Raw genomic sequence first — 21573 nt, forward strand, 5'->3', positions numbered from 1 at the left:
GGCAAGCCCACAGGCCTGCTGGCTCACAAAGGCTGCTGGGCAGATCCCAGCACATGGAAGTGTGGAGAAAAGACTCCGAGCAACTGGAGGGCCTTTGTAAGGACAGGAATGAAGGCTGCAGGAGAAGGCGGGGCAGGGAAAGAAGATAAAGCCAGGCTGAGCCTCAGGCCCCATGGTCTCTTGGTCGGATTTGGCAAAAGCCTCCCGCCTGTTCTTCCCTGCAGGCACCGCCCGCTCCCTGGGTGAACTTGGGGGTCCTAGCTCCGGGCTGGCTAAAGGCGTTTATGGATCAATAAACGTTCACCCCCACCGAATTAGAACACTCCCAGCGCCTCACAGTTTGTACATTTCCACAAAGCTCGTCTCATTAAACTGCCCATGTGGGATGGGACTATCCCTATTTTACTGTTCTTGACATTGAGTCTCAGGGACGGTGCAACTCAGAGCAGCTCACACTGCCAGGAAGTGACACACCAGCCATCATGCCACCATTAGCTCTCTCACACCCAGTCCCAGCTCCCTTCTCTAGGGCTCAGAGCTGTCCCTGGCCTGAACCCCAAGTCCCCTTCCACTGGCATGACCTACTTCATCTCTATAAAACCACCACACTTTTCCCCAGTAAGCTCCACACCCGATGTGGGGCTCCAACTCACGACCCCTGAGATCAAGAGACGCACGTCCTCTAGCGGAGTCAGCCAGGCACCCTCCACCCACACTTTAGTCGGCTGTTGTTTTTACACTATTTCCCCCTCTACTCGCCTATCACGTGGCATTTTCTGACACCGCTTCTCCAGTTCCCCAACACCAACTGGCCCAACAATACAACTCAATTCTGACACTACCTGGAGACCTCACAGGTTAACTGGGTCCCACTTCAGATGCAGCCGCAAATGGGGCGCCCAGGCTGCCCACACTTCTCTCCGGTCAACCACAAATTCAAGGGTTTCTACAACACCCCCTCGGGTTCAATACTTTGCTAGAAGGGCTCACAGAACACTTTACTTACATTTACCAACTATAAAGGATACAACTCCCCAAACTAAAATGGAAGAGACGCAGGGGGCAAGGCTTAGGGGAGGGAGGTGCAGCGCCCCCAAACCCTCTGGGTGCATCGCCTCCTGGCACTGTGAGGTGTTCATCCAGAAGTTTTCCAAATCTCTGAATCCGGAGCTGGTGTAGCCATGGCTCCCCAGCTACTGCCCCCTCCCCCCGCCGCGCCCCCCCCCCCCCCCCCCCCGCCAGTCCCCTCTCCTCCTTGGAAGTCAGTGGGAAGGGTAAAAGTCCCACCCTCCAAACCTGTCCATTCTGGAAACTCTAGTGATCCCACCTCATCACCTCATTAGCAGAAACTCACAGGGAATCAAACGGAATCACCGTGAACAAAAGACGCTCCTATCGGGAAATTCCAAGGCTTTTAGGGGACAAAACGCAGTTATTTCTTCTTATGCCACACATACGCTTCCTTCAATGTTGGAAGGACCAAAATTCTCTTTATATTTAACCATCAACTCTGATGAAACAGACGCCAAATCTGCCTCTCAAAACAAGTTGCTTGTTCAATGTAGTGGTCTGGTGCATGAGCTCCCATGGGCGGGGCAGTTCCCAGCCAGCCCCGTGCTCTGCATCGCTTCGGGTCAAGGGGCAGCTGGCCCGCGGTGGTGGGGCAAGGTCCAAGAGCTGAGCGGTGCCTGCTCCGTCTCGGGTGCCCCTCCCCTCTGGGCCAGGGAAACGCTAACGAGCATCCCAGACAACTCAGATGCTTCCTCCAGGATGGCCCCATCCTCAAGGTGGAGGCCACGGGCACCTGGCACTGCCCTGGGCCCCCACTACCCAACGGCTGGGAGTGTTGAGGATGTTGGAGGAGCTTGGCAAGAATAGCTCTCGATGGCTCCTCTGTGGCTGGAAATCACATGTGGAAATAAAGTTACATTCACATCAGACTCCGATGAAGGTCCCAAACCAAATGTCAGCCTTGCCTTTAGAGCCAAAGGCATCTCCAGAAATATGTGGAGAATAGGCAAGACAACCCCAGACTAATACCCCACGTGGCCTGCGCTGCTCAGCGGTGACCAGTACCCCCAGGCAGCACCTGGTGTGCGGCTGAAAGAGAAACGGTGGCAGGTAATCCCCAAGCTCCCCAGGCAAGTCAAGGCCAACCAAGAGTCTGCAGACTACAGCGCAGTCCCAGGCCCGAGGTGGAAGAAGGGAGCGCCCCAAGGCCAGGTGCGTAAGGCCAGAGTCTACTCCCCACAAGTGGTATGCAGGACACCATGTCAGGAGACTGATTAGTAACCACATATGGCTATTTATTTTATACAGGGCACTGTACAAAATATTTACATGTATTCTTTACAGAACAGTAAACCACCTGAAGGTAAAGGATAATGCTTTCCTCTCATTGGCAGGGGGAACCCTGATGTCAGCAAAGCCACAAAACAAACGAACCCCCTCCTTAGGCCACGGCGGGAGCATATGACACTTGCTTCCTGGCATCTGAAGGCCGTGGCCCTGGGACCCTGATCACATGCCCTCCTTCCCTCTTCCCCATCAATTCCTTCCAGGCCCCAGTGCTGGGGCAGGAGGCGCCCGTGCTGCCATCTGTCCGTAAAGATGACAGGGGACAAACTTGCTGGGGGGAGAAGACTGGGACTATCTGTCACATCACCACCTCAGGGTCCTGGAAGAATTTCCTTGGTCTTCACGAATCCCCCACTGTCTAGATTAACCCACCCACATTACACTCACCCCAAGTGGGGCTCCTGCTACAGAGAATGACCCATCACTTTGACCTTCTGTTTTAAAGTGCTTAGTGTCACTTCACGTGACTTGGCGTAGACACCACTCCCCACTGCTCTGGGCCCGCTGGCTGCCTGGCACACTACATGCACTCCACTCTGTGGTCTGGGTACGCCAAGGGAGAGGACTTCTGGCATGTTCACGTTAAGAAAACACCTGCCAAGAGAACAGTGCCCCAGAGACCAGGGAAATGAAAGGACATTGCTGCTTCATACCATACGCCTCAACTCTTCAGAGCAGCAGAAGGCACTTTTGTTTTCAAGCCAGAGTTAATCTCAAAGAAACTTGGCTTCGCTTACGGGAAAAGCCGTCCAGGAAGGACCGAACGATCCATCTTGTCCCTTAAGTCCTGGAGGGTCCCCAAGAAGCTCAGGGCGGAAGCTGGCTGCTCTTGGCTTCCCCCAACCTCTGCAGGCTGCAGTGTGTCCCTTTCTGGTTGCTGACGAGTTTCCAGTGACATCTCCAACCAGGAAAGAGAGACCAGCAGTCGAGGGCATAAACTGAACCCCCCCAAATGAAGCCAGCGTGGTGAGCGGGTGCCTACATGGGAGCAGGAAAGTGGTCTGAGGGAAACAGGAAGGAAGGAAAGCTGGGCACGTGGGCACTCCGGAGGAGCGGGGCTGTTAGCACACAGCAACTCGAGCGCCCCAAGTGAGGTGTTAAATAACTGGGGAGAAAGGAAGTTCAGGGTCTTAGAAGCTCATCCTTCTGATGAGAACTATTTTTCCCATGAAGGAACTATCATTTTTAAAGTGAGGGCACTTTACACGTTGGGTATGTGTAATTCTAAAAACAGTAATAAAAATGTCCTTTAAAAGCAACATCATGTGGCGTGTGCAAGAGAACAGACAGGAAAAAAAGAAACAAGGCAGGCAAAACCAGTTTGTATCTGGGCCCTACAACTTGATGTCCCTTCCTGTTCGACTGGAGATGCCCAAGTGCCTTCTAGGTTGAAAACAGGCAGGATTTACCTAGGAATCTAGTTCACGCCTGTCTGATCTCTGACCAGCTCCGCCAGCTAGCAGAGCTGCTCTTGAGAGGGGCCGGTCTTGGTCCCGGCCGGCAGCCTCTGTCCTCGCCTTTGCTCCAAGGTCCGACTTCCTCAGCAGCGGCTCCCTCCGTGTCTGACCGGCTGCCGCAGACAGAACCGGAGGAGCCGTGAGGCGGGCGCTCGGTGGCCCAGCTTACTTACCACTGGGCAGCCGAGAGGGTCCCCAGGCACCAGGCCCAGCGGGTTCCCACAGCCGTGGGCAGCTCAAGAAACCCAGTTCCTCCAACACGAGAGGTGGCAGCGGGGGGGGGTGGGGGGGGGGGTGGGGGTGGGGGCGGACGCTGAGTAACCCCCCCGGAAGGAGAGGAGTCCGCAGCCAGGCCTCCAAGTGCCGGCGCCAGATGCCAGGCGGGCTCCCCTCTCGGCCTCTGAAGCAAAGGCAAACCACAGGCAGGGAGGGAGGGCCGGCAGGAATAGAAAACCCTTGACAGAAACCCTTTTAATAAAGGAAATTCCACCCCCTCCCAATCCTTCCATGGAAGGGTGAGACCTTAATGTCACGGAAGAGGAAGCGTCCTCTCTGGTGTCTAGGGGAAGAGCTGCAGTTGAAACTTCGGGGCCCACTCCAGGGCGCTCTTCACCACGGCCAGGGCGGCCGCTCCGAGCGCCACCGTCAGCCCCATCACCGCCAGTTTCACAAAGTGGTTGGTCCTTGGTTTGGTCAGGACATCTTTCGTTCGCTCCTCAGGCCGCAGAAGGCCCCGAAACCGCTGCCGCAGCACCGTGTCAGGCCTCTGCTGGGCCGACGCCAGCTCGAAGTCTTTGAAGGTAGAGGCTGCCGTCCTGCAGAGGGAAGAAGACGGAAAGAACGAGATGGCTCGAAAGAAGACAAGGAAAGAAAAACTGGATTATGAAAGAGGCTGAGGGCAGAGCCACCCACTGCTTCGAAGGCTCTTCTTTCTAAATTTTTTTTTTCAACGTTTATTTTTATTTTTGGGACAGAGAGAGACAGAGCATGAACGGGGGAGGGGCAGAGAGAGAGGGAGACACAGAATCGGAAACAGGCTCCAGGCTCTGAGCCGTCAGCCCAGAGCCCGACGCGGGGCTCGAACTCACGGACCGCGAGATCGTGACCCGGCTGAAGTCGGACGCCCAACCGACTGCGCCACCCAGGCGCCCCCGAAGGCTCTTCTTGATAAAGACTCACGAAGACCAAAGTGGGGGTCCTGCTGGCGTAAGCTTAGATCTCTAGAAACACGGCCCAGCCCTGTCCCCAGCAGACACGGTCTTCACCGCTCCTGCTCACGTACAAACACCCCCGGTTCAACCGGAGCCTTGGCCTCACTCACTTCTCGGCCTGCTGCTGGGCAGCTGCATCCAGAGCCAGCTTGGACGGGGGAAACTGAACGAACAGGTCTCCGGCTCTACTGATCAGTGTCTCGTAGGGCAGGTCCTGAGGGATCTGGGACAACAGGTGGTGGACCGAGGCCATGTCGCAGTCGCAATCCAGGACCTCCTGCTCTCGATGCAACACGATCTGTGGGGAGCAAGGCCTTGCGTCAGAGACCAGAACATACGGGGCCTTCGCCACTGGCACGTCATTCTCCTTAGCGATGAATTTAAATTGGTGACAGACTGGGCTGGCCCTGCACCTTCAACAAAGTCTCGTGTCCATCTAGGAAGCAATAACGCACGTATCCGAGTGCTTTTCCCGGTGAGCTCGTCCTTCCTACAACCGGCAAACTCCCACCCCGGGATGTGGAAGGCTGACCAATAAAATGAGCGAGGTTCTTTCGGGGGGAAGAAGGGAAAGGGGTATCGGGGAGATCCCTGGAGCTCCGACACGGAAGAAATGGATCAAAGCAGTAGAAAGAACAGGCTTGCTCCCCTCCCCAAAACAGCGAAGGGTTCCCGTGTGCTCCCACTTCCACTCTGACCTCCACGATCCAGGCCCTCCTAACTGGAGCCCCCACCAGGCCACGTCAGTGTCCTCTCGTCATACCGCACCTCGCCTCTTCCCGAGTCTGGAGCTGCGGTCTATACCACTTCCGGAAGACGTCAACAGGAACACTGACCATCCCTAACGCACGCGAGCGTTTTAAAGGTTCAGAGGAGACATGCGGTCAACAGACTGGTTTCACTTGGTCCAACCAAGCATTTAGCAAGCCTATTTTACACAGAACCTTCGTTTCCCATGACAGTCCCATTAACAATGCACGGAACGGTGTCCAGGGACGTCAGTCTGGGAAATGCTGTTTTTCCCATCTTTCCCTCGTCACCAGGTCTCCCTTGAGGGAAAATGATCATGGACGGTGAACCTAGTTGCCGGCTCACGGCCTGTACTTACCACGGCGGCAAAGTAAATGGGCATCAGCGGGTGGCAGGCGAGGAAGAAGTCGTATAACCGCACAACGTGCCTGAAGTCAGACAGGACATGCCCAAACCAGGTGATGAGCCAGCTGAGGGCAAAGATGGTTCCCACCTCGGCACTAGGGGCAAGGAAATCCAGATGTTAGGTTCCCTGCTGGGCTGTCCCTTCCCACTGTCGGGGGTGTCTTTGTCCTCCGCGCTTATGAGAAGAATTTGAGAAAGACACTCTCTGGAAAATTCAGCCACCGAGGAATTCAGCGTCTTCTCACAAAATACAAAGTCCTTAAAACATACCCACCATCATGACACTAATACTATGATAGGGTCCTGGTTGCCTTATCTCACTGGGTGTTTTCTTAATGGCCAAAAAATGTCATATACAAGAAGAAGTAGCTGTTTTCACAATGTACCATCATTTTCCTTCTGAGAAAGTCATATATCCGTCTGGGGGCACAGGCAATATACATATTCTCAGGCTTAAAGACATAATTGTATTAACTGTTCAGTTAAGAGATCACTGAAACACCTTAAGACACAGATACTATTTAAAAAAAAAAAAAAAAAAAAAAAAAGGGTGAGGTGCCGGTCAAAGACACATTGCCAATTACACAGAAGAGAAAAAAGTCCCGTGAGATTTGCAAAGAAATATTTCTTCTCCTTGGTATCTGGTGAGTAAAACCACCCACAGCTGACTTTGTCTTTCACGCCTGGGCATCCCACAGTAGTTATGTACTTCTCTGGTGGTAGTAACCTCAGAGTCTACCTCGGCACGCGGACCTCACCGACCTCTCCTCACCAGATGTAAAGTCCTCAAGGGCCTGTGCTGTGACATCTCTTGTATCCCCACAGGAGCACGGTACCCCCCAAATGCTCCCAGAATGTACAGAACTGGATTATCCAGGTCGCTGGCAGACAGAAAGGACGACCTGGAAGAACTTAACGCTCATCAACATACAATGATGGGGACACCGAGCCAGACTCGCGGGGAAGACACACGGGCCAGGAGAAAGCCGAAGGGGTGCGTCTGTGCGTGCACGGAGGGGCGTATATACCTCTGCATGAAGTCGTGGAGCTCTGGATTCACCTGGTCGATGATGGGCATCAGACAGTTTAATATGTGCTTGGTGTTGTCCATTGTGGGGTCCATGAAATCCCTAGAGGGAGACAACGCACTGAGCTCGGTCCAACCGGACACCGGATCGGGCTGAGGGGGCAGAACGGGGCTCCCACGCTGAAAACAATGAGCGGACACTGGGCCACTGGGCCGAGGAGTTCTCCCCGGGGGCGGGGCGGGGGTGGGGGTGGGGCTCGAGCAGAGATCGCCTTCCTCCTCTGTTCCTCTGCACCGGTACCTGAGGTGGTGGGTGGACAATTTTTCTACCAGAGATGTCGCCAGCCCCTCGCCGACCACCAGCAGAAACGTGACCACGATGTCATGGTAGCCCTGATAGTAGTGCAGCTGGGGGTTGCGCTCCAAGATGAGCAGGATGATGTCGATCAGCTCCTCCTGCAGCCCCTCCCTCTGTTCCTCTGGCATGCCTGCGGAGGGGGGAGGGGAGATGCACTTGAACACAGCAAGCAGCCTGGTAACCAGGAGGTTAGGACGCGCAGCAAAGGAGTTCCAAAGCGTTTAATTAAAAACAAAAACAAAAACAAAAAACCGAATTAGGAACAATTGGGCAACACGCTGGAATCCACACACCATCGATAGCACCTGGCACACGGGAAAGAGCCAGAGAGCAGCCACCTCACGGCGGGCGAGCCCGCAGACGCCTTCCTAACCAGGTCCCCGCGGCGGACACTGCCAGGGGTGTGGCTATGTGACGGCACGAGCCTCCTGATGTGCGCGCCGAGAACACAGGATCGCTTCCGTGGAATTCCCATCGAGAGCGCATAAACCTGGGGCGCCTGGGGGCTCAGTCGGCTGAGCGTCTGACCGGCTCGGGCCAGGATCTCAGGGCACGGGAGTTGGAGCCCCGCGTCGGGCTCTGCGCCGACAGCTCGGAGCCTGGAGCCGGCTTCGGATTCTGTGTCTCCCTCTCTGTCCACCCCTCCCTCGCTTGTGCTCTCTCTCAAAAATAAATAAACAACAACAAAAAAGCACACAAACCTGAATCTAATCATAAGGAAATACTAGACAAGCCCAAACCAAGGGAAATTTTACAAAAATAACTGAGTCATAAAACACAAAGGAACTCTTCCAGGTTAAAGAAGGCTAAAGAGAAACAATGACTAAATGGGAAATGAATGCATCTGTATCTCCTTTTCCTGTGAAGGACATTATTGCAGTAAACGGTGAGACCTGAATAAGATATACACGAGAAGCAGTATTTTTCAGTGTGTTACTGATTTTAATAAGTGCACTGTGATTATGTAAGGGCCTTGTTTTAGGAACCACACCTTGAAATATTTAGGGGTAAAGGGGCAGCAGGTCTGTACTTTATTCCTAAATAGTTCAGAAAAAAAAAGTGTGTGTGTGTGTGTGTGTGTGTATGTGTGTGTGTAAGAAAGACACAAAGCAATATGAAAACAGATATAGTAAAATGCTAACATATAAGGAAATCTGGGTAAAAGTTATGAGGAATCATTTGTCTTATTTTTGCAACTTTTCTATAGGTATGAAACTACATAAAAATAAAAAATTTAAGAATTGTGTGTTCCCCTTTAAGCCAACCTAAGCATCACAGGAATCTAACCTTTTTTTTTTAATTTTTTTTAATGTTTATTTATTTTTGAGACAGAGAGAGACAGAGCATGAATGGGGGAGGGGCAGAGAGAGAGAGGGAGACACAGAATCCGAAGCAGGCTCCAGGCTCCCAGCTGTCAGCACAGAGCCTGACACGGGGCTTGAACTCACAGACCATGAAATCATGACCTGAGCCGAAGTCAGACGCTCAACCGACTGAACCACCCAGGCGCCCCCCCCTTTTTTTTAAGTTTATTTTTGAGAGAGAGAGAGAGAGAGAGAGAGAGAGAGAGAGAGAGCGAACGCATGCATGTGAGGCAGGGAGAGTTAGAGAGAGAGGGAGAAAATCCCAAGCAGGCTCTGCACTGTCGGCACAGAGCCCGACACAGGGCTCGAACTCTTGAACCGTGAGATCATGACCTGAGCTGAAATCAAGAATCACGACACCTGACCAACTTAGGCACTCCCCCAGGACTATATCTTGATCTAAGATATTCCAGAAATGGGGGCGCCTGCCTCAGGAGATAGTGCAGATAACGCAGCTGGTTCTGGCAGTGGTCAGTATGGCTCCTCTGCTCATGTGACTTTTATTTTTTTATTTTTTGGAAGTTTATTTATTTTGAGAGAGAGAGAGAGAGCTTGCGTGAGTTGGGGAGGGGCAGAGAAGGAGGGGGGAGAAGAGAGAATCCCCAAGCAGGCTCCCTGCTGTTACTCAGAGTCTGAGTCGGGGCTCAAGAACCATGAGATTGTGACCACAGCCGAAACCAAGAGTCAGACCTTTAACCAACTGAGCCACCCAGGTGCCTCTCATGTGGCTTTTAGTATGAAAATGCCAAAAATGGGGCGCCTGGGTGGCGCAGTCGGTTAAGCGTCCGACTTCAGCCAGGTCACGATCTTGCGGTCCGTGAGTTCAAGCCCCGCGTCGGGCTCTGGGCTGATGGCTCAGAGCCTGGAGCCTGTTTCCGATTCTGTGTCTCCCTCTCTCTCTGCCCCTCCCCCGTTCATGCTCTGTCTCTCTCTCTCTCCCAAAAATAAAATAAACGTTGAAAAAAAAAAAAAAATTTTTAAAAAGAAAATGCCAAAAAAAGCGTCTGGGTAGCAGGGTCGGTTAAGCCGCCAATTTCAGCTCAGGTCATGATCTCGCGGTTCGTGATTTCGAGCCCTGCGTGGGGCTCTGTGCTAACAGCTCAGAGCCTGGAGCCTGCTTCTGGGTCTCCCTCTCTCTGCCCCTCCCCTGCTTGCTCTCTCTCTCTTGCTCTCTCTCTCAAAAATAAACATTAAAGAAAAAATAAAAATAAATAAAAAAAAAAGGAAAGAAAGAAAGAGAGAGAGAGAAAGGAAGAAAGAAGGAAACTGCCAAAACGTGGCCTTGTGAGCTGCTTTGGAGGAGTGGCCCCAGCACCGCTCTCCCACACCATTAGCCCTTCCAGTTACGACAGACATTGAGAGAAAACAGTTCATGGAAGCGCCCAAACGACCCTGAACAAAGGGTTTAAGGTAAAAGCAAATTCATCTGTTGCTCGTGTTTACACCACCTCTTCTCAAAAAGGCATACTGTAAAAGATAAGCCAAAAAGAAAATGGAGCAGACCAGCTACGATGGTTAGGGAAAGTAATCAAGGCAGAGAGACTAACCTAAACTCTGAAGTTTCAGAGTAAGAGAGGTCGGCTAAGCTCAGAACAACACGGACGCGAGAAGAATATGAAAGCACGTGGAAAGGTCAGCCCATACAAAGAGCCTCACGCACCATCGGTCCACAAACGGAAGAAGCAGAAAGGGTTCCAAGGAAAAGATTAGCTGGGGGGAAATGGGGCCTTGGCCCGTGCAGTCTGATGTGGACTTGTAGCCCAGGGAAAGGGGACTGGGCCACGGGCACACGTTCTTAAAAGCTACCGGCCACACAGGGATGGCGAGTGTCACCGCCTTGGAGCAAGGCTGCAAGCGGCGAAGAAGGTGCTTTAATGGGCAAAATCTGAGCCAGAGCACGGTTTTGGAAGAGGGAGGCAAGGGGTTTAGAGGCTCTCGTCCCCTGCAGCAATTCTCCTTCCTCCCCGGACCTACGCAAAGGCGAGGCCGCCAGAGGGAGAGGACGGGATCAGAAGCACGAGGTCTGTCGCCCAGCTTCCTCTGTTGCGAAGACAGAGACCAGAGCCGGCCACTGTTCTCCTTCTCCCCAGCGTGGGAAGCAGTTTCTCAAACAGCCCCTTTAACCACGCAGGGAATGGCCTCCCTTCCAGTCCAGGGACCCAACAGAGGCATGTGAGAGAAATCCCTACTTAGAAATCCAATCGGATGAAGGTATGCCTGGCTCTTGTTAGCGCCCACTGGTCAGCCAAGCTGCTCTTTAAAGCCAGACAATGGCTACAGCGGTCCCTACGGAGTCTCTCCCGTGGCTCTGAAGGGGGAAAAACCCCTAGGGTTTTCACCCACCACCTCTAGGCCAAGAGAAAGGACTTCTGGCTCAGACTTTGGCAGTGCGGGGTCTGAAGGTGACCCAGTCGTGAGTACAAGGTCCCCGACCGGGTCCCGCTGGGTGCAGTTGGGGCGGGAGCTCCTGGGGCGGCAAGACCGAGGGAGCACTTGCTTCTCACCGGGCGGGAAGCGCCGTAAGGACCGGCGGACGTCCAGCAGCACTTGCTGGTAGTCCTTGCTCACCTGCCGCAGGTCCTTCCCTGTGGGAGGAAAAGGAACGCGTTACCGCAGCAAAGTCTGAGAAGCCGGAGCAGGGACAAGAACATTCTGCTATGGCACCAAAGGCCGGGAGGGCACACTTAAGCTTTTTCCTCAAGAGGACATATGACACGAGAGACAACGTGGGGAGAGGAACCCCCAGGTTAGCTCCAAACCCGCCGTTTCATTCAAGCTAAAGTGACCGTAAGCGGAGGGACACGGACTGTCCAGGAGGCAACCCTGAGACAGAAGGAGCAGTGCACAAGGAGTCAGGAGGCCAGGGGCCTATTGGAGGCTGCTACCGTGTGTCACCAGGGGACGGCCCTGAACTTCAAGGTCCACGTCCGTAAAATGGGGATATTTCCTTCCATATGCACCTCTCAGGTCACTGCAAGGATCAGTTGAGATCGCGGATGGGGAAACCACAGACTGCTGGAGAAACTCAAACATCTGTACAGCCTAGGGAGCACTGAGCTGCTCAGAAAGGAGTATTAAGATAAACGCACACAAAGAAGTACCTCACCTCTCTTGACCCTGAAATTCTAGGACTGAGTGCAAACAGGAGCGGGTCCTTGTGTTCAGCTGCCAATCCAACACTGAAAATAGTGCGGCAGCCTCTAGCTGCTGTATATACGCAGCAAGCGCACACTTCCCTCAACTGAACCGACTGTTCTGTAACAAGTGCGCATTTCCATCACAACTACAACCGAAAGCTACCGAGGAGCAGGTGTAACACATCCCCACATACAGACTTCATCTTATAAAGATCTGGGAAGTTTGCGATCTGAGAGAAGGACATCATCCCAGGAGTTAAGGGTGTGAATACGGTGATGTCTCTTCCTTCCAACCCACAGCTGACTGCGCCGAGGCAGCCGGTTTCAAAGAGACTAACAAGAGGCGACTTAACACCCACTCGGCTGCAGTGTGCACCGTGACACTGCGAGCTTTTGATCAGCAGAGGCTGTTTTAATCATCTCTAGTACCTGGCGCACAACAGGAGCACAAGGACCACCTGCCAAATGAGTGGAAGACTCTCCAGCACCTGGACTTCTGCTATACACGGCAGGAAAGCCACCAGTGTTGAGTGAACGAATGACAAAGCGGATTCTTTATTTCACAGTACTTTCTTCGTATGTTGTGCTATATTCCAAGAAACTCCTTCGACTGCATGGGCCTTGCAAACTAGTTAAGGAACAGCTTTTCATACAGTTACAGAATTTGAGCTTTCAAAAGAATCTTAGTATTTCCCAACAAAAAAGTTTCGTTTGGCCTTGTTTTTCTTAAGGACCGGAGAAATATTCTCTCTCCCCATGGCCTAAAGTTTCTCAAAATGGAGTTCATTTGCACCAGAACCAGCTGGGGTGCTTGTTAAAATACAGATTCCTACAACCCACCTCTAAGTGAACACAGACCAGAATATAAACTCCACCACTTAGCCGATAAAAGCTACCTATCAACCTCGTAAAAGCTCACTCCATTTTTGAAGAAAAGTCTTATCAGTTTGGCCTTATTTTCAGAGTGGGCCCAATTTTTAGAGTGGGCCCTAAAATGCTTCAGATTTACTCATCTACAACTGGTTTAAAATGAGCATTAAGAATGAAAGATCCTGAAATTCTTTTGTCCTCGCATCTTAGACAAGTTCCCCTCACAAACACTCCCCACCATTACCTGATATAGGAGGTGGGTCATTGGTATTGACATTGAGGAGCTTGGGCCACACTTTCTGCCTGATCTCATCAGTCAGGAGCCCTCCTTCACTGATAGCCATGCGTCTAAGGGCAGCCACATCAGTGGGATCACTGTTCAGAGCCTGGTAAATCTCTGCCACTTTCTTTTTCCTTTTGGCAGTGAAGTCTGCAAAACAAAGGGGAAAAAGGCATTAGGCACGTATTCAGCATGTGTACATTTTCTGCGCAGGGCTCAACCTCCTTATTTGATTTGGGGTACAGGTAGATATTCTTAAAGTCCACCTACAAACATGTAATTAGCACATAATGTGCAAAACACTAAGGAGATATACCATGTAAGTAACAAGCAAGGAATTACAATTACAGTAAGTGCTCATTAAACTCAGGCACATCTAACATTTACTGTTAATGTTTTAGGATAAGATAGAATAGGATAGTATAGTATAAGATAGGATAGGATAGGACAGAATAGAATACAATGCTTGTTCTTTCTTAATCCCAAACTTCACAGAACATATATATCTCTTTATATAATAATTTTCCTGTTTATATGCATATCGCCAAAATTCAATACTGCATTTTAAAATAAAACCACGAGACAAAAATTTTCCAGTTACATGCTAATACAACTGGTAACATTTCAGAATTACACAGAGACATTTTCTTTCTTTCTTTTTTTTCCCTAAGTTTATTTAAGAGACAGAGAGAGCGAGTAGGGAATGGGCAGAGACAGGGGAAAGAGAGTGCCCCCAAGCATGTTCCACACTGTCAGCGCAGAGCCCGATGTAGGGCTCGAACTCACGAACCATGAGATCATGACCTGAGCTGAAACCAAGAGTCCAATGCTCAACCAATGGAGCCATGCAGGTGCCCCTTTCTTTTTTTTTAAGCTCCACACTCAATATGGGGCTTGAACTCACGACCCCGAGATCAAGAGTTGCACAGTTTATTAACTGAGCCAGACAGGAGACCCTACATATTTTCAAAAAAAGATCAAAGGGTATACTTGGGTCTCCAGCGTGGCTGGTGATAAGACAGGCATGATAGTTGCACACAAAGCAACTGTTTCCTGATGACCATATTAAGTAAGGGTGATGTTCTAAGCATCTTACATCCCTATGTGATAGTTTATTTATACACTGGCATTTTACTGTGTTTAAATTCCTTTTTAGGAAATTGGCTGAGATTTGTGGTTGATGTGTATCATATTATAATTTTTCTATTGAAAATTATGTGGAGGGACACCTGGGTGGCTTAGCGGAAGCATCCGACTTGGGCTCAGGTCATGATCTCACGGTTCATGAGTTCAAGCCCCATGCTGGGCTCTCTGCTGTCAGCACAGAACCCACTTCATATCCTCTGTCTTTCTCTGCTCCTCCCCTGCTGGTATGTTCTATCTCAAAAATAAATACATCAACTTAAAAATAAATAAATAAACAAATAAATAAATAAATAAGCCATCTCCTTAAAAGAAAAAAAAAAAAGGAAAAGAAAATAACGCAGAAAACATGCTTTCACAATTTAATGTGGAATGCCTAACTTTCGGAACTGCGAACTGCAAACGCAAGTTAAACAAGCCAATACCAAAGAGATGTTACAAAGCAGTGTACCATAATTGCCCCAAAAAAGGGATGTGCGGACACCAAGAGCTCAAAGAGACCATTGTAGGTCAGGCTAACTTGAGAAGGCATTACCGGAGAGTGCAATTTCAAAAGGAAGGGGAGGATTTCAAGAGGCAGGGGGCAGGGTAGAGAGAAGAAAGGCCGAGAGATAAGAAACACAAGTCCCTTCCATCTAACGTAAATCGACTCCTTAAAAAATGTTTACGTAGCAAATACGAGGTGCAAGACACTACACTTAATGTAAGTGGAAGGTAACACTGGAAGAAGTTTGGGCTTTAGAGAAGATGAACGCTGGAAGTCGGTTAGGCTTTAGAAGGGCCACAAAGCCGCTCTCTCTCAACTATAAACATTAAAATAAAAAAAGGGGGGGGGGGATGCCTGGGTGGCTTAGTCGGTTAGGCATCCAACTTCGGCTCAGGTCATGATCTCACAGCTCATGAGTTCGAGCCCTGTGTCAGGCTCTGTGCTGACCGCAGGAGCCTGGAGTCTGCTTTGGATTCTGTCTCCCTCTCTCTCTAGCCCTCCTGGCTTGCGGCTTGCGTGCTCTCTCTAATATAAACATTTAAATAAAATAAAAATTAAAAACAAAAAAAGGAGAGCCACAAAGCAACTTTCCTGAGTAGTAGTTTATTCTGAGACAACAGTCCACAAACTGTTTCCGGGACAAAGATGCACATTATTAACACCAATGAAAGGTGGTCCTGGTTACCTTCCTACCACAGTTGTGACACACTAACCACATAAACAGGTATCACTGCACTGCGGTCACATGCAACCGGAGGTGCAGCTACAAATGCAACACAGGTGACTCTTCACCCCGGGGAAACCTGTCCTCCTGGCTAGACTGTTATTTTCACCTAGTAGGATGACCGTCTGCTCCTATTTGTCTGAGACATTCCTGGTTTGCGCCTAGAGTCCCAGTATAATCATCCACGTAAATCCTTCCTGCCAGCTGCACTCTCAGAAACGTCCCAGTTTGGATGCTCAGTTAAATGGTTACTCTACCTAGAAATCATGAAAAAACAAGTCCCAATGCCCTCTGTTAGCAGAGCACCTAGCTAGTCAGACGTTTGTTTATAAGGTGCTTCAAGTTCTTGGCTTGAGTGTGTGTCCGTCTGTCCGTCCGTCCTTCCCTCCTTCCTTCCTCCCTTCCGTCTCCCCAGCCACTCATTAGTCTATCCATCCATGTATCAGTCCATCACCTAATGAGCATCTACTGGTAGTTAAGCACCACACTGGGATAAAAAGATGAATATGACCCCTCAGCCTTTGAGAGGCTCACGTTGGGGAGGAACACAATCATGATAGAACAGAATCATGACGAATTATGAAAATCCAGAGGAAAGAATGCCTACTCCTGGGGCAATCAGGAAAGGCTTCAATGAAAATATATTCTGCCACCTTCTTAAAGCAAATTTTGCACATGGAAGACTGTGCTGGAGAGCATTCCAGGCAGAGGAAAGAGTACGTGCAAAGACCTTATCACATGAGAGAAACACCACCATGTCCAGAAAACACAGAGAGAGTCTGTGAGGCTCAAGTGTTAGGTAAAGAGAGAAAACAGAACCTGGGAGGACTGCAGGAAATGTGGGTCATAAATGAGTCTGGGTTTTATCCTGCACTCAAGAGGAAGACAAGGAAGGATGGTCAAAGGGCCATCCTTTGGAGGAGAAGACATGTAGACATGTGGAAGAAAAGAAGACTTTTTTTTTTTTTAAGTTTATGTATTTATTTTGAGAGAGAGAGAGAGGCTGAGCACACAAGCAGGGGAGGGGCAGAGAGAGGGGGAAGAGAGAGAATCCCAAGCAGGCTCTGCACCACCAGCACAGTGTCCAATTGGGGCTCAGACCCATGAACTGTGAGATCATGACCTGAGCCGAAGTCAAGAGCCAGACGCTTAACTGACTGAGCCACCCAGGAGCCCCAAGACTTTTTTAATGTTTATTTATTTAAAAATTTTTTAGTATTTATTTATTTATTATTATTTTTTAATTTTTTTAACATTTATTTATTTTTGAGACAGAGAGAGAGCATGAACAGGGGAGGGTTCTGTTTCAGAATCTGAAACAGGCTCCAGGCTCCGAGCTGCCAGCACAGAGCCCGATGCGGGGCTCGAACCCACGGACTGTGAGATCATGACCTGAGCTGAAGTCAGCGCTTAACCGACTGAGCCACCCAGGCGCCCCTAAATATTTGTTTTTGCGAGAGAGACAGAGACAGAGTGTGAGCAGGAGAGGGGTGGAGGGAGAGAGAGACACACACACAGAAACCTGAAGCAGGCTTCAGGTTCCCAGATGTCAGCACGGAGCCCGACATGGGGTTCGAACTCACGAACTGTGATCACGACCTGAGCCGAAACCAGATGCTTAACCGACTGAGACACCCAGGTGCCCCGAAAAGAAGACTTTTTATATAACAACATAGGCTGGGACGAAATATGGCAGGGATTGGATTAAGTTCTGGCAAAGAAAGAAAAAGCAGCAGATATTTTATATATATATTCCCCCCCCCCCCAATTTAGAGTGCCCTTGTACTTTCTACACATCACAAACTAAGAACACTTAGAATGATAACACTGAATACTGCTTGAGGTAAGCTGACATTTAGAAATCTTGTTAACCTACTTGTTAAGAGTGTGGAAAGATCTCCTCAATTTGTTTAGATATCTATCCATATCACCCCTCTTCCCAAGTAAGCTGCTTGGCAATCTGAGGGAAAGGAAAACTGTTGCTAGTAACTTGGGGGAAATAACACTGTCTGCAATCAGCCAGATTCCCATTATGCTTTGGCAAATAATCTGCCAGAACTTTAACTAATTCGGAACCACAGCTCCAACACTTATCTCTCCTAACACTCTACTCTGATTTTGTTTTTAATCCTGCATTTCAAAATGCACTCCTGTCTTCTTGGTTTTTGGCACTCTGTGGGAACCCAACAAATATGTGCAGAATAAAATAAATAATTTAGCTCAGCCACTGCTCCTCTGGAAAAACTGGCCTACAGCAAATGACATTCTTTTTCCCCATGCTCCTGTTAAGAACGGGCACACTGCACAACTCTACATAGGTTTCTAGACTCTTTGGCCTTTTTCTAAAGTTACTGGTACTTCCCAGAGTAGGATACTGCTCCAATGTGGACTTTAGCTGCTGATATTTAGGGTCCAATATCAAAGGCACGCCTGTGTGTGCCACTCCCCTCCTTCAACAAATATTTACTGCACCTAATATATAGGCTCTCGTTGTGATGTAAAAAAGGAGAAACGAGAAAACTCAAGTGAATTGCAGACGGAGAAAGCACAGAGTGATAAGGTCAACTGCTAAGCTACACAACAAGGAAGAAAAGGTTAGTGGTGTCAGCTAAACAGCTAATTTGACCTCAGAGAGAAAAATCATAGTCCTATTCTGGGGATGTGCAGGAAAACACCGAGGTTTAACATCTACGATCTACTTCAAGAGAAATTTTATGTATGGATTTTGGGGTGAGACGCACATTGCTACACTTGAGACATCTGCATATAGGTCATCCAAAGTCCCCTGAATCCTTTCTTCTCCAGTTTCGTTTTGCCCCCACTTAAGAGAGAGATGTATTATATATATATTCCGAAGCTGATACTTCCAAATTCCTTTACAGTAGAGGTCTTGGCTATCATAACCATGACAGAATGAAGTAACTATCCTACAACTGGCTGCAAAATGTAAGACATTGCTATTAAAAAAAAAAAAGCCTGATATCTGAAAAGTAATTCCCTCAACAAAGGGGGAACAATGATATAAGTGCTATTTGACCTGTTCTCCGTGAAAATTATTTTAATAAGAGAATTGAAACAGTGGTTCTTAACAGTTCAGAGAAGGATGGCTGAACCCATTACTTTCTCACACCTCTCTCAACTCTGGCTGCAGAACCCAGGTAAAGATCCTCTAAGCAATAAGTATCTCCCAAAACCATCTGATGTATACAGATGGTATATTAAGATATACCTTAATATACAGGGAAAGGACAATGAGAAAAGATAAACAAACACTAGCTATGCTTCCTCTAAAAGTTTTTCCATATCAGCACAATACATATTAGTGACTTAGATGAGGTAAATGATGCTAGACACTTAATAACGAAATCTGTGTGAGAGTACAAAATTCCATACCGATTATTCGGTTTAAGTTTGCATATCAAGAATGCTTTAGCCTTCTTCTTCTTCTTTTTTTTTTTTTTAAGTAAACTCTACCTCCTCAAACTCACGACTTTGAGATCAAGAGTCTCATGCTCTACCGACTGAGCTAGCCAGGCACCCTGAGAAAGCTTGACAGCTTTTAAACAGAAGTCAAACTCAAATCAAGCAACGCTAGCCTTAATCAAAACAATGGAAGGCCCGGCCAGAGGGGATAGAGAGTCCCCCTAAACAGACACGCCCCTGCCCCATCCCTTGAACTCCTAATGTTGACACTGGAAAATAACTTAAAGTTTTATGTTTGAACTTCATATCTGTACCAGATAAAGACAGTGGGAGAGGAACGCCTTACCTTACTTGGAGTAAGGTTCCTATTAAAAACAAAAGAAAACAAAGTAGCCTCTGTTTCTGGAAGTCCTAATTAGTTTCAACAAACAGTATCCAAATTAGCAGAGATCCATTAACTACCTGAAACATGAAGACAAGTATGTATTAAGAAAGACTGCTTTACCCTAACAATAAAGAAAAAATATTCTAGAGAGTAAACCACTCTGATCGTAAAGTCTACAAAGGGGGGCTTCCAGTATTAGTAACTTTGCCACCAAGTCTCCAATAGGATTAAAAACAGAACAAAAACATTTAACAAAAACAAAAACTCTCATCTCTAAATTCCTCCCATTCATCCAGAGAAGCAAAACATCAAGGAAACTAGGTCTCACAACCTAGGCACAGCCACACGATATAACAGGTCACAAAACCCATACGACTTGGGGCACTACTACGCCATGAGGACAGATGCCAGTCATACTAAAACACCAGCAAAGGGTTTACAAAGGCCAAAGAGCCCAAAGAAATAATACGAGTGAGCTCCACTTCCATCCAGGATTAGAACAGGAGAAAAAGAAAATAACAGAAAATGAGCCCAGAGAAACAAAGTGTGGACACCAGGTGCTTCACCAAAAATGTGGGTTGAATACCTGGTTGGTTCTATTCTGGGCAGCGCCCATCAGAGGACGGAAAGGTGGGAAAGTTACCTTAGTCTTAGGGGACAACGAGATTATTTTACTCGGTACAGAGTAAACGTGAATAATTTTAAGTGCCGTATTTTAACTGTCCGTAAAACATATTCAAAACCAGTGCACAATGAAACCATGGTTTCGCAGAAATTACTGCTTGGTATGAAACTATGAAAACTTGGGAGAATCGCTTTCTCCTACAAAATTAAGTAACATTCAAATAGGTGGCACAGGACTGAGGCAGAAAGTAGATTAGTGGTTGCCAGGAGCTGTGGAGACTGGGGAATGGGGAGTGATGGATTTCTTTTGGGAATTAGAAACGTCCCGGAATCAGACAGCGGCTATGATTGCACAACACTGTAAATGTGCTAAGAACCAGTGAACTGGACATTTTAAAAGGCTGGATTTTTATGGCAATTAAAACAAATAGGTGGTACACGTACACCGCGTAAATCAAGCGGGTGAGCGATGAATGAAGTTTGGGAAACTTGCCTTACAACTAGGGAGGAGGCACCAGGAGCGTGCGGACGTGGCCGGACAGCCTCGGGCCGGGGGTGGAGGCTTGGCCTCAGTTCTCCGGGAGACCCAATTCTCTCCAGACGTGACGAAGCCGGACCAGATTCCCCCGCCCTTCCTTCGCACAGGGGACGCCAGTCTGCCAGCAGGGTTCCTGTGGTCTCAGCATCCGCTGACTCCCCAGTTCCAGGATCGCTTCCCTTTCAGACGTGACCGGGCCCATCACCCTTTTCCTCTCCCGCCGTCCCGACCCCGGCCCGCGGCGCTGGGCGCACCCCGCGCGGTCCCTCGGGCCCCTCCTGGACGCCGCCTGCGCCCGGGGCCGCTCCTCCGACAGCTGTTCCTTGCCTCCCCCCTTCTCCACCCGCAGGGCCGCCCCTGCCCCTCGCGTCGTCCCCGAAGGCCGCTCCTCGGCACCCCCGCCGGCTTCCGTACCTGTCTTCTCGGCGCCGCCGTCCCAGCGGCTGGAGGTGGGGCCGTCGCCTTGCGCACTCCGAAGGGCCATGTCCCGGGGGCCCGGGCCCGGGCCCGAGCCCCGGCTGGTGGCAGAGCCGAGAGAAGACGCGGCTATGGCCGCGGGACCCAGCGCCGGCTCCGCCGGACAGGGTAGGGATCGGTCAGCCCGCGGCGCGCAAGCGCGCAGGCGCGCAGGCGTCCGCGCGGGCCCCGCCCCCGCGCCTGCACGTGACCAGCCGCTACGCTAGGCCGACGGCTGTCGGGGGACACGCGCGCGGGCGCCCTAAGCGGCGAGAGGAAGCGCGCGCCCCGGAGTTCTAGCCGAGCTATAGCGCGCGGCACACTTGAGTAGGTGTGTACGGGACCAGATTTTGTCATTTCTTTTGCTTTTCCTATCTGTAAAATGATAATGATGATAAAAGTACTGTCTTAACCAGGTCTTTGAATATAGAAAATCCCAGAAACCGAGACTCGTGATTGAGTGTAGAGCACAGGGACACAGCTCAATTCTTGCCTGCGGGAATGATGGGACCGAGACAGGCTCTCCTCCCCGTCACAGCTCTAGGGCTAAAGTGTGTGGTCCTAGCAAGGCTTGGG

General features: G+C 49.8%; 1 protein-coding gene across 3 annotated transcripts; it reads right to left on the reverse strand.

The window, feature by feature from the left end:
• Positions 1–4271: 4271 nt before the first annotated feature.
• TBC1D20 (TBC1 domain family member 20) lies at positions 4272–21165 on the reverse strand. Of its 3 annotated transcripts, XM_047852344.1 has the most exons (9): positions 20956–21115; positions 20497–20720; positions 13182–13367; positions 11435–11515; positions 7510–7696; positions 7210–7311; positions 6135–6276; positions 5137–5324; positions 4272–4630 (listed from the first exon to the last, which is right to left on the reverse strand). In XM_047852344.1, the coding sequence occupies exons 3-9, from the start codon at positions 13279–13281 to the stop codon at positions 4375–4377; spliced, it is 1056 nt and encodes a 351-aa protein (XP_047708300.1). In that variant the 5' UTR covers positions 13282–13367; positions 20497–20720; positions 20956–21115; the 3' UTR covers positions 4272–4374. The 3 variants fall into 3 exon arrangements, with proteins under 3 accessions (XP_047708300.1, XP_047708299.1, XP_047708301.1); XM_047852343.1 differs by lacking the exon at positions 20497–20720 and having other exon boundaries at positions 20956–21165; XM_047852345.1 differs by lacking the exons at positions 20497–20720; positions 20956–21115 and adding an exon at positions 19341–19460.
• Positions 21166–21573: the final 408 nt, after the last annotated feature.

The sequence above is a fragment of the Prionailurus viverrinus genome, chromosome A3, assembly GCF_022837055.1.
Source record: "Prionailurus viverrinus isolate Anna chromosome A3, UM_Priviv_1.0, whole genome shotgun sequence".
NCBI lineage: Eukaryota > Metazoa > Chordata > Mammalia > Carnivora > Felidae > Prionailurus > Prionailurus viverrinus.